General features: G+C 46.5%; 1 protein-coding gene across 5 annotated transcripts in view; it reads left to right on the top strand.

Annotated features, from left to right (window-relative positions):
• Window positions 1–13,465, top strand: part of ephb3b (eph receptor B3b) — a 53,355-nt gene extending 39,890 nt beyond the window's left edge. For 2 of the 5 annotated variants that reach the window (XM_029499874.1, XM_029499873.1), the window contains exons 7-16: window positions 260–422; window positions 884–992; window positions 2,682–2,734; window positions 2,931–3,149; window positions 5,026–5,273; window positions 5,778–5,993; window positions 7,082–7,231; window positions 7,637–7,836; window positions 10,539–10,694; window positions 12,622–13,465. In XM_029499874.1, the coding sequence (XP_029355734.1) occupies window positions 260–422; window positions 884–992; window positions 2,682–2,734; window positions 2,931–3,149; window positions 5,026–5,273; window positions 5,778–5,993; window positions 7,082–7,231; window positions 7,637–7,836; window positions 10,539–10,694; window positions 12,622–12,730 (1,623 nt within the window). In that variant the 3' untranslated portion in view covers window positions 12,731–13,465. The remainder of the gene's footprint in view (window positions 1–259; window positions 423–883; window positions 993–2,681; window positions 2,735–2,930; window positions 3,150–5,025; window positions 5,274–5,777; window positions 5,994–7,081; window positions 7,232–7,636; window positions 7,837–10,538; window positions 10,695–12,621) is intronic. The other 3 variants (XM_029499876.1, XM_029499875.1, XM_029499877.1) reach the window with 3 other exon arrangements.
• Window positions 13,466–16,860: the final 3,395 nt, after the last annotated feature.

The following is a 16,860-nucleotide window of genomic DNA, read 5'->3' as shown; positions in this document are numbered from 1 at the left end:
TGGAGAACAAAGGCTCTCAGTGTCTGTCTGCTGTTTGTTGTCTTGTCCTTCTCCCATTCGATTAACACGCTGTCTGCGCTGGTCCATCTACATTTCTCTCCTGCTTTCGTCTTCATATTTATTTCACCCGCACGTCAACTTAGATTGGTCAGCCCTGTCGGGGAAAGTAGAACATCAGCCGGTCTGATGATGAATGAGGCGGCAACCGAAGCTGCTGTTTTGGTATAATTGTTAACGGCGGCTGTCTTTGCATCTGCAGGATCAGGGAGAGGCCATCGCCCATACCATGACTGCGCAGCGGAGCAACGCACGCATCGAAGGCCTCAAGGCCGGTACTCCTTACGTGGTGCAGGTCCGCGCCCGAACGGTGGCCGGCTACGGCCGTTACAGCAGCCCAGCCGACTTCAGCACCAACCTGCAAAGTATGATATTTCCATACGCACTTCATTACCCAGAGATGTGCTGGAATATTTATGGCTTAGTAGAAATACCTCTATAATAGTGCCGCGCATAAGCCTATGAACATAATGGGGGCTCAAAAGCTCACACAGCCAGAAGCCACTATGCCAATTTTTCACACAAATATAACTGGAATCATTTTTGGAGAAACTGACTCAATTTGGTAAAAAGCCACAATTTTCTAGCTTTCACTGGAGGTATCAACTTCACTGCTGCACAAAAAGTAGAAGCATTGCGAAGTTTGTCTTTCTGTCCTCATGAGTGAATTTGTTAGCTCTCTTGTGTGCTAAATGTAGTCTGAAGGGTTCATAAGCATCCAGATCTAGTCGTCCTGTAGTGAGCTTCATGACTGGCAGTTTGGTTATTAAACTGGATCACAGCGAGTGTGACAATAGTAACCACTCTCTCTCTCTGACCACTAAAGCCGACCCTCCGAAGTCATGGCAGGAGCAGCTGCCGCTCATCGTGGGATCAGCCACCGCCACCTTGGTCTTCATCATTGCTGTTGTGGTCATTGCAATCGTCTGTCTCAGGTCAGAACACAACTCGTGAACACAACAGCGATCCAGAAATTCCCAAAGCAGGGCTAAAAAAAAAAAAAAAAAAAAAAAAAGAAAATGGGCGTGAGCTACTTATGAAGCAGTGGCAGACCTTGATGTGGCAGAGCACTTCCTCTATGACTCATTTACTTTTATTTAGCCAGCACAGTGTGTTCAAACAACGAGGACTTAAAGAAACATTTGTGGAAAGATTTTTGTTTCAAGTTGGAACAAAAGAAAAAAATGAGATAGCTTCAAATGTCAAGTTTGTTTGCACGTCCTCCAGAACTCAGTACAGTCTCAGCAGATTTCTGTGCCACCTTGTGAGACTTTTGAATGCCAGATTAGCCTTCTGAATCTGTGAAGAGTAAACAGCTCCGGCCAAAATGCGACTTTGCTCACTGGACACAGCATGGCGGAGCAGCTGTCGGGCCTGATAGGCCTGCCCTCATGGCCCAGCACTCAGAGTCAACTGTGAGGCTGCCCGAGCACACAGGCCCCAGATGTGGCCCTGTCTGCTGGGCCCAATTGACCGGCAAAACTTGAGCGGCTGCTTGCACCTTTCAGTCTGACTCTGCAACAGCTGGGTCAAACTGTGCTCACTTATCCTGATTCCAATCATTTGTCAAGCTTCAAATTCAGCCTGTGTATGTAGGTATGTCTGTATGTATGCACATATAGATGTGTGTGTGTGTGTGAAAGGTTGGCACCAACTGCTGACTGGGTTCCTCCGAAAGCCAGTGCAGGCAACGTCTGACAAGCGTGGGCATCGGTCACGCTAGACTGAATAATAATCTCCCCGCGCCCCCCCCCCGTCCCCCCCCTTCTCCCTCCTGCCTCTTTGCTCTCTTCTATTTTCACACCACTACATTGTGTCTCTCTCAGGGTCTTGGCTTAGCTCCTGCTCTGTACCGCCACAGAAGGAGAAGAAGAAGAAGGAGAAAACAGTAATAATACAAAACACAGAGCTTCGGTATTTTCCGGAACCAAATTAGAATTTGAAATAAGATGCAAATCACCATCGGGTATTATTGCCCTGGTTACTGGTTAGACAACAAAGGAAGCACATTAACATGTAATTTCAACAACCCAGCCCCCTCACTCTGTCACCATCTTCGCCCCCCCCCCCCACACCACCAAGTGCAGACATGCAGGAAGACGTGCATACAGAAACTGAGACATGAGAAAAAAGAGAAAAACATAGAGGAAAAAAGGGAAGTAAGAATAACATGAAGAGAACGAACGTATGAGGAGAAAGTAAGCGGCAGACTGAAATGAAATGAACGCTGTGATGTCTTCAGGGCGAGAAAGGCAAGACAGCTGAGTTTGCTGTTGAGGTCTGCTTTTGTCTCGGGCTGCTCATTTTGAAAGCACCGAGAATGAACGTCTTTCGCTTGCAGGATACAGACAATGGTACAATATCCTTTGTTTAGACTCTTACAGTCCCAAAGTGTGGATCATTTTACCAGCAGGCATTGATACAATCTTTATCTACAGTGGATACTTCTGCTTCCAGTGCGGATAGACTAAACATCTTCACCGAGCTTCGTTGTGCTGCGGCTGCATCTCCGCAGACACCATCGGGAATCTGTTTTCTCCTCATGTCTTTGTTCCTCTCCAGTATTTGCTCCCCGCTGTTCAGAGTCCGAGTGACTCAGTTTGTGTTTTCATGTTTCTCAACAGAAAGCAGAGAAACGGTTCAGAGTCGGAGTACACAGAGAAACTGCAGCAGTACAGTAAGTCTCTTCGCCAAGATGCCCCCTCTTACGCTACTCCGCTTTCCAACAGCAGTATCTCATGCTCTTATCTTAGCATTAACTCCCCCTCCCCTTCCACCCCACCCCACCCCACGTGACAGTATTTTGACACATTTTTGTTGTTGAGATGTTTCATTTCTGGCAGCATAGATTCACTTTCCTGTTCTTGCCACTGAATCCCCAATAGTAACGCCGGGAATGAAAGTCTACATCGACCCCTTCACCTACGAGGACCCCAACGAAGCCGTGCGCGAGTTTGCCAAGGAGATCGATGTCTCCTGCGTGAAGATCGAGGAGGTCATCGGCGCAGGTAACCCACCAAAGCTCCTGAGCTACAGGGGGAAGGCTGCTAGTCACCTCCAGGCCATACCGTTAGAGGACTTCACACCAAGCGGTACTTTCACTCAATTCATCGCTAGCCCTCTCCTTGCTCCCCTTCCCCCCCACCACACTCGTCACCTCTTAGGAACCCCCCTTTCCAGTCTCACAGATGTCTCCAGCACTCACTAGCTGCAGTTTGTCTTTATCTCTTTAAGCTAGTGACACTCACAGTTCTAGCACCCTCATCTTATTTACCATGATGTGTTCGTTTAGACTAGCTTGTTGTTTGGTGGACTATTATTTCACCTGTGACCTAAAAAAATGGACTCCAATCCTGGAGAGAGAGAGAGACGCTGTGCAAGGACATTGATTTGACATGGCATAAAGTTCTAAATGATTTAGCAAATCTTCTTCAGATTCTGGACAATGTTTGAGCCCCATACAGACGGGACTCATTTCTCTAGAGGAAAAATGTAATCCTGTCCGAGCCCATGTGTGTAATTTCTCTCTTATCTCATTCAGTATTAATTATAGCCTTTTGTTATTTGGCACACTTGTTGGCCCTCCAGTTTTTAAAGCACCCTTCACAGATAGACACTCAGCGAATCCAGATGGAAGTCTGAACAACAGCTCCAGCAGTTGCCCACATTAAAGTTCGGAGGTCTCAGTGAGAGTGTTGTATAAAAACACATGACTTGGTTGCTGACATGCTGTTGTTACTGATCATCATTTGATTTGATGCATCCCTCTGAAGCATTAATCTTGTCCAGATGGGGCGTAAAATTTCTCTTCCAGGATTGGCCGTCTTTGTCCCAGCCCACATTTTAGTGCCTTGGGAACCTTTTTATTAAAGAGGGCTTCCACTAGATCACTGTATCTGTTCCTGAACACTTACACCTCCTCCACCATGTGGTTGTGTGCCCCTTCCTTACGTTTGATGTCGTAGATAGTGAAATATTAAATGTATTTGATATATTTGTTAGTAATATCTCTGCTCAAAAGCTGCAGGACTGTGCCAAATGAGTTTGAGTTTTCTTAGCATTGTATCTGAGCCAAAAAGGAGGACGTTGTGATGGCAGAGATGGGACTCCCCTACTGCTGCTTCTGCTACTACCATTACTACTGCTACTACTACTACTACTACTACTACTACTACGACAGCTCTTCTACTGCTGAGGCTACTTGAAACCCGTCGCTTCCCAACGTTCGCCTTAAAAGTGACGAACCCTCATCCCCTGTCTTCCCTGTCCCCCTACTTTCCTCTACCCCTTCCACGATCCATTCCTCCATCACTCCATCCCTTCTCCCCCTGACCCCCACCCCCAACCCACAAACCCAACCCCCACTCTAATGCATTTGCACCCATCCCCACACACATCGCTGTCATTGCTTAATTTTTCTTGCACACGCTTGGTGTAGAATCTAAACATAAAGCGTCCAGAACCCCCAGAACGCCTAAGCTTCTGTCTCCACCGATCTCCTCCTCCTGTGCCCACGTCTCCAGCTCCTTCGAAGCTTAGCACTGCCCCCTCCCTCCCCCCGATCCTTTGCCCTCACTCTCCTCTTTCTGCCCCCCCCTCCACCTTACCATTTCCCCAATTTTTTTTAATCAACTCTACATCTCACATCACCACAGCTCGCACTCATGCTGTTTCTTTTAATCCGTACTTTAACGGCATTAAGTCACTGAATGCTCCATCCCTTCACACTGGCCTAGAGTCCTGCCTTCTCTTGCAGTTGCCCCCCCGTCCCACCCCCTCCCGCTACCCTTCCCTGGCTCCTTGGTTCTAACCAGTTAACTGTACCCTCTCCCCTCTTTCCCCCCACTCTCCTCCACTCTTCCGTCATGCCTCTCTCCCCTCCCTATTTCTCTCTCTCTCTCTCTCTCTCTCCTTCCACCTCTCCTCTTCCTCTTTGTTTCTGTGGCCGTCTCACCTTGGCTCCGGCAGGAGAGTTTGGTGAAGTGTGCCGTGGCCGCCTCAAGCTTCCCGGGCGCCGGGAGATCATCGTGGCCATCAAGACCCTCAAGGTGGGCTACACCGACCGCCAGAGGCGAGACTTCCTGTCCGAGGCGTCCATTATGGGCCAGTTCGACCACCCCAATATCATCCGTCTGGAAGGCGTCGTCACCAAGAGTCGGCCAGTCATGATTGTGACCGAGTTCATGGAGAACGGGGCGCTGGACTCTTTCCTGAGGGTGAGAAAGACAGAAAAAAAAAACATCAAACACGGGAGGAGCTCCAAGATGAGTCACTCCTTAACAAACATGGATCTTATTCGTGGCAAATAAGCCCACCCAAATCTCTTTGATCTTGCCTTGGAGCCATAAAAGGTCTTCTTAAGCTCTGCTGCAGTGCTCATGACGGGTATCAAACAAATGCTGCATTCAGGCAATTGATGACATTTACAAAGAGCTCAGTCTCCGATGAATCCCTGCCTCAAAGTCACATCATACATTGTCTGCCAGAGAGAGGGGAGTGTTGCGGGGGAATATAGAGAGGATAGGTTGGAAGACAAGACAACAGCATCATGGAGTGAAGTGATGGGAGATGAATTATGCAGCTAAGAAAACATATGCACAGACAGTAGGAGAGACACAGGACTAAAAAAATAATAGGGAGAAAAGCATATATTCCTTTGAAGGTGCAACCTTGATCTACAATCCAATTTATCCTTGTCGCTCTGTGTCTTCCTTTGCCAGCTCAATGATGGGCAGTTCACAGTGATCCAGCTGGTTGGCATGCTGCGCGGCATCGCAGCAGGCATGAAGTACCTGTCAGACATGAACTACGTTCACAGAGACTTGGCTGCCCGCAATATCCTGGTCAACAGTAATCTGGTGTGTAAGGTGTCTGACTTCGGCCTGTCTCGTTTCCTGGAGGACGACCCGTCGGACCCCACCTACACCAGCTCGCTGGTGAGTCGGAGCATGGACGTGTTCGTGTTTCAAAAATGATGTTTAAAGACGCTATGTGTAATGTTTTAACATCAACACATCACTGTTACTGCAAATTTTGACCCCTTTCACGAATGAGATGAAACACTGGAAAGTGCGAGTGTATTCAAAAAATAGATCTGTGTCAAGTCTGGTCCCACATGACATGACCATTATGAGCAGAAGGACTTTTTTTTGCTCACAGCAGCAGGGAAAAGCCTAAAACAGTGGATTTGAGCTGAATCTGCGCTCACTAACGCATTTCCAAAAGGGCCAAATTGTGGACACTTGTGTGTCTTTGGTTTGGTTTTGTATTTGGACACGTGCTGCTCCGTGTTTCTGATGATACTTTTGCAGATTTCCAAAAGCTTTTGAAGAAGAACATTTGCTAACAAATTACTGAAATGAAATATGGATTCTGACTCAACACGCTGTGTAAAAGTGACAGAGCACACGAAGGCTTCTGGGAGTCAGTATAGTCGTAGAAAATGAGCAGCCTTGACACAAAGACAGGCAGCCTGTATGCAGGTGCCTCTGCATTCCTCTTTTATTTTTTATTCCTGTGAAGCTCAGCTAAAGCCCTCTGAATGTGCTGCAGTGACAGATCAGCAAACAACTGATTCAGGCTGATTGAAAAGACACTTCCAGCACTTAGGTCCTTTTTGATTAAAGGCAAAACAAAATAGAACAAAAAAAAAAAAAGAAAGAAGCAAAAGCACCAACAACAGTGTCGGTAACAGTCAGGGAATCGATTCGGCTCCAATTCAGTTTGTGTGCCAGTTAAGGGTCTGAAATCACAGTGATATACTGATGTTAAAATACAGCTTGTAGCACATAAAACATTCACGTGTTTGTGCACATCATTTTCTCGAACTGTGCTGCTGGCCATGTGTGTCCGTGGTGTTTGGGGTCCTGCAGCATGCGCCCACGTGTTGTGTATTAACGTTTCCCTCAGACTACGTGTTTTTTTACCTCACCCTCTCTCTCCCTCTCGTATGTGTGCGACTCTGTGTGTTTGTGCTCCATCCCTCCAGTATTTCATGCTCACCTACTCATTCGCATATCCACAGGGAGGCAAGATCCCCATCCGCTGGACGGCCCCCGAGGCCATCGCCTACAGGAAGTTCACCTCGGCCAGCGACGTGTGGAGCTACGGCATCGTCATGTGGGAAGTGATGTCGTACGGCGAGCGGCCGTACTGGGACATGAGCAATCAAGATGTAAGCAGCTGTGTGATCATAATAAGAATAGTTTTATTGAAACAACACTTTTGTGATTTAAAGGGAAGAAATTCAGACATGTAAATGGGGGCAGAGCCTTTGTTTTGCCATTTAAAGCCGAGGTCATGTGATGAGCTGAGGTCTGGTTGGTACAATGATGTCACAGATTTGATATAAGGGCAGATTTCTAAGAGCCATTCTCGCTCAGCTTTCTCGGTTATTCCTTTGTATCACCTGAGGTGCTTTTTTTCTGCTTATCTCTCCCTCCTCGATCATTCATCCTCTTCTGTCCTCCCTCGCTCCTTCTTTGCATTGACCTCTCTCTCTCATTTGGTTTTTGGTGCTCCTTCAACGCAACGTTTGCTGATTAGAAGTGATTGTGATTTCTCTCTCATCCTTCCTCAGGTGATAAATGCCGTGGAGCAGGACTATCGACTGCCCCCACCCATGGACTGCCCCACAGCGCTGCACCAGCTCATGTTGGACTGCTGGGTAAAAGAGAGGAACCTGCGGCCCAAGTTCACCCAGATCGTGGCCACGCTGGATAAACTCATCCGCAACGCCGCCAGCCTCAAGGTGGTCACCAACAGCACACAGTCCACCGGGTGAGTCAGAGCCCAGTTCAGGTGGTTATCACAGAAACTGACTTTAATTTGCGATTGTGCTTTTCTTGCTGTCTCCCGAAGTGCTTGTTGAGTTTTATTAGGCGGATTAGTAATTTTCATAAAGGGAAATAATGTCAGATTATGATCACTGATTAATGGACATTAGTGCGTCTCTGGTTTTCCTCAGCTGAATTTTGGAGACCAGCTGGACTCATGATAGATTACAGTGAAAGGTCATTAGTTTATTGAATGAAGTCACTTGACTTTTCAGCCATGAGAGTGCTGGCCAAGCCGTTTCATTTGTACTTGAGCCAGCACAACCGCGATAATGATTTCCACTGAGCAAATATTCCTTATCCAAGTTGATACAGTGTGTGTAAGTCACGCTGACTCAGCTCTAACAATCTCTAAAGTCCTGTAAAGAGCAGATTTCTTCCCGTATACCACACAGGTTCTCACAAACGCAGCCAGAGCTGTGATGCAAATTACCATCGGTCAATATGGGCCCTTAAAGCAACTCCCCCTCTGACCCACAGCTCAATCAGTGAAGTCACATATACATTCAGCCGCACCGCGTTTCTCCTACAACCTTTTTCCTGGAAAGAATTTGGAGGAGAGAAGGTGGCAGAGTTGGAGTGCAGAAGAAGGAGGCAGCAGTGAGGAGGGATGGAGGGAGGGGTTGACCTACCTATCAGTCCCTTCATCAGGGTCTTTCTGTCTTGAGGGAGGACTGCAGACAATCCTTGGTACGGGCTCATGGGGGAAAGCGGGGTCTCGGTTGGCCGCTGGAGTGACGTTCTTAGAAGATTAAGCTTGCGGTTAATTAGCTCGATTAAGGCGATGCAAAAAAGAGATGGGAGCGCCTTTTAATTAGCCACTAACGAGATTTTAAACGGGCCAGTGGAGAGGTGGCCTCCTGCCGACAAACCTAGCAAGGGAGGAGTGAGAGATGATACTGTCGTCCTGCTCGGCGCTGAAGGGTGGCTGGAGGTGAGCTAACTCTGTGACATCACGGCCCTCTGGTTGTGTTCCACTGTGTGTGTTTGGCAGAGTAATAAAGTCAACTTTTGTCACATCAGAAGTGGCAGCGATTGAGCCCGGGTGTAGCTGTGGCCTGTGGCCTTCTCACGGTATTAGCCAGCTCTCCTGCTGTGTTTCTGCTTGTGGCTCACATGTGGCTGGAGCCTTTTGAAGGCAACATTAGAAGGAGGACTAACAATACCCCATTAAGAGAAGAGGTAGAGGCTGGCGTTAACGACGGCCCGAGGCCTTGGGCTCCGAAGCACAGGCCTTATTAAAAATCACTCCATCTACACTACTCAATGGAGCCTCTGTATCACTGTTATTAACTCCCCCTCCATGCCTTTTCTCTCTGCCGCCCCCCTCCCATTCCTCTTTTAATTGTTAATGAATCTAATGCCATCAAGAAGGATGACAGGGATCAGCAGAGCAGAGAGGAGGAGACAGTGGTGCTCTTTCTCTCCGCCCGATCCCTCGCTCTGTTTCTCCTCCTCCATCCTCTCCACACCCCTCTCCTGTTTATTCGCTCCGCTCGGCTCCGAGTCGGAGAAGCACAAGTTTTATTAAAACTCCCAAGGTGGCCTCTATCTGCAGCATTGATCAGCGCAGCGGGTTAGCCTTTTCTCTGGAAGGGCCTTTTTAGATTGTCAACAGGTGTGCGCGCACAGTTTGGACCAAAGCAGCGAGCGCATAGCTAAATGTTTTCATACCCATGAAGCTGCACGGTCAGCCATGCAGGTTAGTGAGTCACTCCTTCCATGTTTTGTCAGTGTTCACAAGTTCATGAGTCAGTCGCAATGCAACCACACTCACATGAGCTGCATCTGTGTTTACATTCCACTGATATTTCTTTGCTGTCACGAACCATTTTCCCGAAAACGTCCCTCCACTGCTGTTGGAACCGTCTTGCATGCGTCCCTTTGTCTCCGTGGGGGGGAATGTGCACGGAGTACAATAATGATGCACTTTGCAGCGTAGCAAGCTCGTAGCCTCAACTGGAATCTGATTTGAGGTGACCAGCTAAACCGCACGGAATCCAATCTCCCCAGATCAGATTTTAACCACAGTTTGAAAGTGCAACCACTGGATTGGATTTCAGGTTTATTTTTTCTTGCCCAGTTAGTCCCCATGAAATGTCACCCCACGGTGACACGACGCAAGAACAAGAAGAGCAGGAAGTGACAAACAGGAAGTTTTCACCAGGTGCACTTTTCCGTCGCCACACAACAACACAACAACAACTGCTGCTGTAATAATTGCGAATGATTATAGTTGTCCTGACATAAATCTGGTTCCTTGTAAATTGCGATGTGTGCTTTCGTCGTTCAACAAGATTTCACATTTGCTCTATTAACATACACCAGCCTGCCTCACCAGCTGCAGCGTGCCAGCATCTACCACCCAAGCCTCCAGCCAGTAGTCTCTCCAGAGTCATAAAACACTCCACCCCCCCATCCCAGCCCTGCCCACCCCCCCATCCAGCTCCTTACATGTGCACACAGCTCCCTAAATGTGGAGGAGAGGAGATGAGAGGGGAGAGGAGAGGAGGAGAGGTGGAGGCGGCGCTCGGCGGGGGGCGTTTTTGGCGTGAGGTTGGCCGGTAGAGGCAGCCAGAGTGACGACCTTAACCCTCTCTCTCGCTCTGTTTCTCTCTCTCCCTCTCCTCCCTCTCCTCCATGTAGGGTCTCCCAGCCCTTGCTTGACCGCTGTGTGCCAGACTATACCACTTTCACCACTGTGGGGGACTGGCTGGACGCCATCAAGATGAGCCGCTACCGTGACAACTTCGTCAACGCCGGATTCGCTTCCTTTGACCTGGTGGCCCAGATGACAGCAGAGTGAGTGCAGAGAGAGAGAGAGGATCCTGCTAATCAGGCCTAAAATGATTGACTGGGCTGAGTTTGAGAGTCAAATTAGTGTTAGATGGATTGATCTTGAGGGAATAAAAATAGTCTCATGGCTAAATTAAACATGATAAGATGTGAAAAGTGGGCTCTGAGTAGGCTCAAGCATGAAACTGAGAAAAATAAAGTACATTTTCACCCGACTGGTGCATTTAACATTAGAATTAGACATTTCAGAGATGCTGTGTTAGATAAATCATGCCTTACAGACACAGAGTATTAAGCCGTTAATGTTATGTATTCCTCAGCGACTGTAATACTAGTTTCAGCATCAATACGATTTCCTGGCATCAGAATGAGAGTTTGTGCATGAATACAAAACACGGAAACACAAATGCTTCTCCTGTGATTTGGTGCGTGATTGTATAATAAGTATAGGTGTTCTGCAGAATAGGGATTATGTAATTAGGATGGAGGGGGGGTTTGTAAAATCAATCCGCCGTGGCAAAAGCAAACAGATAATCTGATAGGCAGCCAGACAAACGTAGAGGGTTTTTTCGGTGAGCGCTTCTTTTACTTCGATATCCAGCTGACCTTGAGACTCGCCCTCCTGCGTATTTACAAACAGGAAATGATGTAATGGAAGTCATGGAAATTGCAGGCCAGTGATGATGAAATAAATGAATTAAAATTCTAATGATAAATAAATCATCCTCATTAGCTGCATAATAGGCAATGGAGGTGGGGGTAATTTGTTTCAATTTGCCCGGGCTGACAGGTGTGGTGTACTGTGGATCTCTGTTGCCCTTAATGGCCAGTAATTCTTCTAATGGCGCCCATTTATTATCATTTCATCCTCCGTCGCTGTGCTGATGGAGATGGTGAAATTTGAGGCGAAAAAAAAGGGGGGGTGCATAAAAAACACCATTTGTTTGTGCGAGATTGTGGCGATTCACCCTCATTTGGCAACAGCGAGGTGTGTGTGTGTCTGCGTGTGCACGGGTTCCCGTGCATGGTTTTGTATTCAAATAGATAAGGCCACAAAGTCAATGAGACAAGCAGAGTGTATGGTGTCTGCGTGTAATATTAGATTATCCTCTGTGTGTGTGTGTGTGACTGAACGGAGAGGACGCAGACTGTGGCGCAGCCCCAACAGTCAGCTAATCGCCGTCCCAGACGCCGTCCTCGTCTATCGACCAGGGAAATCAAACAAGCGAGCGGAAGAGAGAAGGTTCTAGTGATATCATTGTGTTAAACCAACATGACCACCATGATTACATTATGTTACGTTTGATTAATGGCGGCCAGAGCAGGTACACGCCTTCCGCCCGCCCTCTCTAAGAGCGCCGTAATGTCAACTGTACGTCAGCACTGTGAGATTTTCACCGCTAACAACCTTTTTCTTCTAGTTGTGAAATCGCTGATCTGCTCCATCCGGTCCTCTTGTTTTGCAGTTTTCAATTTTAAAGCACCGACTTAAGAACGTTGCACATCAGAGGTCAAGTTAAATCTGATTTACTGACACGTTTGATTCTGAGAAAAAGAAAACAAACTTCCACTTCTCTGTTTCTAAAGCTGCTGTGGACTCTGTGAAGTCTGCCAGCTGTCCAACAGTAGTTGAGTTCACTCTTTAATCATTAACCATCACATTATGGCTTTGAACCCCCCCACTTCTCATTCACCCACCTGCCAGGCAACAGAAGCATGTTGCATTAAGGTTAGCATTCACCATTGCGAGATGAGCGCGCCCATTCTGTTGACAGACCGTAAGGAAGCCGGCGTTTGCAGCCGCCCACCCCCACCCGGTTGAGTGTCTGTTCACTTGTGGGTGAAAAGTAAAATTTGCACTTCATCTTCAGGCGTGTGATGTTTGTTTTACAGCCGAGCCATCTGTTCTTACCACCTCCTCTTGCCTCCACAGGGACCTGCTGCGGATAGGTGTGACGTTGGCCGGCCATCAGAAGAAGATTCTCGGTAGCATTCAGGACATGAGACTACAGATGAACCAAACGCTTCCTGTTCAGGTGTGAGCGACGGAGGACACGCGGACCGATGCGGTCTGAGGACAGCCAGACAGGAAGAAGGGGGGAGGAACTGTGCCAGAGAGAGCCATTGGGAAACCCTTGCTGCCTGACCCATCTCTGCCACTTGGACGCGATGAAACTGGCTTGTGGTGCCTCTGATTTTTTTTCTTTATTTCTTTACCACTTCCATTTCCTGTCCCTGCTTTTTTTTTTTTTTTTGTTGCTGTTATTTGTCGTAGTTTATTTTTCCATCCAATCCGAATGAGTGTGTTTTTGAAGGTACACCCCCTGCGCCGCCCCATATCCCAAGCGTGCCTCACCAGCTCTGGTGTGGGTTGACGTTTGCATGCATGTGTGTTGTTGTGAGGGCGGCCTTTGCCTCACTCTGGTCCTCACACACACTCCCTCCCTCTGACGCCTCAGCCCAGTTCTGACGGACACAATATGTAGTGAAAAATACGAACACCCTGGAATAATAATAATAATAATAACAATAATAATGATGATGATGATAGTAAAACATGAACCAGAGATGTTGTTCACAGGACTAAAAAACTGAAGAAAAAAAAAGAAATCCGAGGTGTTCAGGAGATCGAGGGTGATTATTTTCCCTGATAGAAGTTGTTTGACTGTGCACGCGTGTTGTTCTCCATCTTCATATTGAAGGTGGGTTATCGAAGCGAAAAGCAAAAAAACAAAAATGCAAAAAAAAAAAAAAAAAAAAAATTCCTGAGGGCAGTTTCTGAAGGAGGGTGAGGTGGTAGAGGATGGGACATGACAGGCTGAGGTCAGAGGTCACGAGCACAGCAAAGGTCCCGAAGGTCGAAGGAGTGCAGCCGCATTTTTTGGACTCTTGTTTTTGGCTGCTGGATCCCTGAGGGGTCACCAGACGACCTCCACGCTTTGACCTGAATTCACCTGCTCACCGAGTGTGTTCTCACACATGCCAACGTTTTATTTTCGTTTGTCCACGCTCCTTTAGTTTTTATTTCCCCTCCTTTATAGTTTTTTTTGTGGCTTTCTTACACATTTTTTGGGAAGATCTGAGGTTTTGGGAAAAAAAAAAAAAAATGGCCGGCCAATCCTAAGTTCCCCCCAACTTGGACACTCGCTGTGACGGAGGGGAGACGCGGACTGTGGCGACACTATAGAAAGACCACTTGGCCTTTTTTTGTGTGCGTTTTTGTATGTGTGTGCGTGTGTGTGATTAAGTGTGTGCGGATGCGTGGATGTGTCGGGTTGAACACAAGTATACTGTACAGTTTGGCTTCTGCTATTTGCCACTGTGGAGAATTAACGCATGAACTGAACCGTGACAAGGAGCAAATATATCTGAAATTACGCTATATTCTGTGGACAACTGTTAAACATTCTTTTTTATTGAATCCAAAACAATGAACTCTGGACACACACACACACACACACACAGATAGACACCCCCCCAACACACACACGCACACACACACACACACACACACACACACACATATATAAATATATATATATATATATATAAATTTATATATATATATGCATCATGCAGACAAAGCAGAGAGAAACATGACGGACACCTTACTTTCTACTTACTATTATCTGGATTTAGGAATAATCAAAATCTTGTTTTAATTTCTTGACATCTTGCCCTATGTATTTATTTGTACCCACCGCCCCTCCTACCTTTTACCCCCACCCCATTCCCACCTACCAACACTCAGATGGACTGTAGGCCATTTGGGACCGAGGACTTGGAACAATCAGAAAGAAGAGAAACTCCGGGAGGATTCACTTAAGGAATTGATGACTATTAAACAAAGAAATTGCATATAAATTGGATATTGTATTTTTGTTGTTGTTCTAAACAGCCTGTACATGTTTTGTAACAAAAATACGATAAATAACAAAAGAAAAATGGTGTTTTGACAAAATGGAAGTGTCTTTGTGAACTGATTCAGAGACGGGCGTCCATCTCCGTCCACCGCAGCAGTATGAGTGTCTCTGTCGGTTTGTTCAGCTTCCCCCAAATCTTCTCATTCTCGTTATAAAAAGCATTTGTGACGCTGGGCTGTTGCTGATTGTCTTCCAGGCACTTTTTTTTTTTAAATTGAAATACTCCCTCGGACCTCTGAGGTTTAATTTTAAATATTCGCTGTCGCCTCCGAAGATGAGATCCTCCCAACTCATCTGAAGTAGGACTGTTAACGATGCAGCCTACCTGCCAATCATTTCAATCATCCCAGAGGCGGAGCGCCATCAGGAGACCTGCAGTTTCTCCTCATCAGGCGTCTGAGGGGGAAGAAACCTATCGGTCTTTGTCAGTCAGGTCGATTAATGCAGCAGCCAATCTGCTGTTGAGGGGATACGAGCACACGAGCGCGTGAACCACGCAGACACACGGCGAGCTGACCTATCATTATCTCTCTTCATTTCCTGTCTGGCTCACAATCATCCTGTCTCAGGCTGCTGCATGATTAGTACAGTGCAGGATCAACAGCCAAAAACTGCACCCCCCCAGCTTCCATCCTAAATGATAGCAGCTGCATCATGGAGACTTTTTCTGTTAGAGTTTGAAGGTAGCAGATTTAAGGGACGGAGCTGCAACTTCCAGTTATTGTGTTGTTTTAGCTGATCAATGTAATGTGACTGTTCTTAGTTAGGTGTGTAACGATATTGTCTGACGTTGCAGTGTGTCTTGCCATGCAACTTTTTTCAGCCACGCTTGAGACGAGAATATTATGCAAAGCAGCAACGTGTTCCCTGTTTTCTATTGTTTCATCTAATTCCACATGCAGATGTTTTTAGTGCACTCGTAAAAAAATAAAATAAAATAAAAAAAAAATAACTTGAAACAGTCGTCAGTACACAATCAAGTTGTACAACAGTTGTGTACTCTACACTTTACAGGAAGTAGATCTCAGCTGTCACTTCTGATTTCGATGGCTAGGAGGCTGCAGCTCAAAACGTCTTTTTTCTTCTTCTATCATTTCAAAAGGAATGATTTAGCTTTTCTCCGAAGCGAAACAATATTTCAGTCGAAGGAGAGAACTGAAAAAGACACATTTGTAGACGTTTGCAAGAGGAGCAGAATTAATGCAATCAAGAATCTCACTTTCCCGCCAAGTCTCTCAGGAATACACAACATTGGCTCCCTCTTCCTCCTCTCAGCTCAATCATTCAATCAGCAGAAGACCCATTGTTGCAAAACTGACATGTGGCAACAAACAACACACAGTGGATAAGATGATCGGGGAGTGTGTGAGGTGGTGTTGGTGGGCGGATGGGGGGCGGGGGGGGGGAGGGGGGGACTAAACACAATCAGATGGCAGAAAAACCCACTCATGAAAAATGGCAGCGCTTTTGGAGTTTGCATAAAGTATTGATGAGGTGCACATGGAGCGCCAGGGATCCGGAGTCGTCAACCAGCCATGAGAGATGAGCTCAACTGGCACTGTTGCACGTCTGAAAATGATTAAAGTGCCACCACATCAGCTGCAAACAATTAATCATTGAGTGGATTTTTCACACTTTCTTGGGAGCGTTTAATATTTTACATCCACAGTAAGGAAAAGAGAACTGGTTCCCATGTGTGGGTTTTTTTTTTTTGTTTTTTTTTTTTTTTTTGGTTCAGCTTCTTGACTCTGAGTTGCTGAAATGAAGACGGACTGTTATGTTTGTGTGTGTGTGTGTGTGTGTGTGTGTGTGTGTGTGTGTGCATGTGTGTGCAAGAAAAGGGTCGACAATTTATACAGAAACATTTTTTGATCAGCAGAGAATGGGCTTTGCCAGATGTGGTTATCTGTTTGTATGCCAGTAGAATTCAAACTATCCCAACATTCCTTCCATCTTCCCCTTATTTTACATCCTGAACTCCCAAACAAACACACACACACACACAGACCCTGAAACTCTTTCAAAATTTCTTGTTTTCTTCAGTTGTCTGTTTTAAACAACTATACACTCCTGTCCTTTCTTTTGTCCTTCTAACAAGCTCACAGTAATCTGTCTCGGTCAACATGTACAGAGATCTGGAGGAGGTGCAGAGTAATGCAATTGTTAGTTCTTCTTTGAAAAGCATTGAGATGTATTTAATGATGCAGACATACACCACAAATTACTAAAAATGATGATGCATTCTTGTA

The sequence above is a fragment of the Echeneis naucrates genome, chromosome 4 (genome assembly GCF_900963305.1).
Source record: "Echeneis naucrates chromosome 4, fEcheNa1.1, whole genome shotgun sequence".
Classification (NCBI taxonomy): Eukaryota; Metazoa; Chordata; class Actinopteri; order Carangiformes; family Echeneidae; genus Echeneis; species Echeneis naucrates.
The sequence above is the reverse complement of the archived record's forward strand: the minus strand, read 5'-3'. Positions and strand labels throughout refer to the sequence as shown.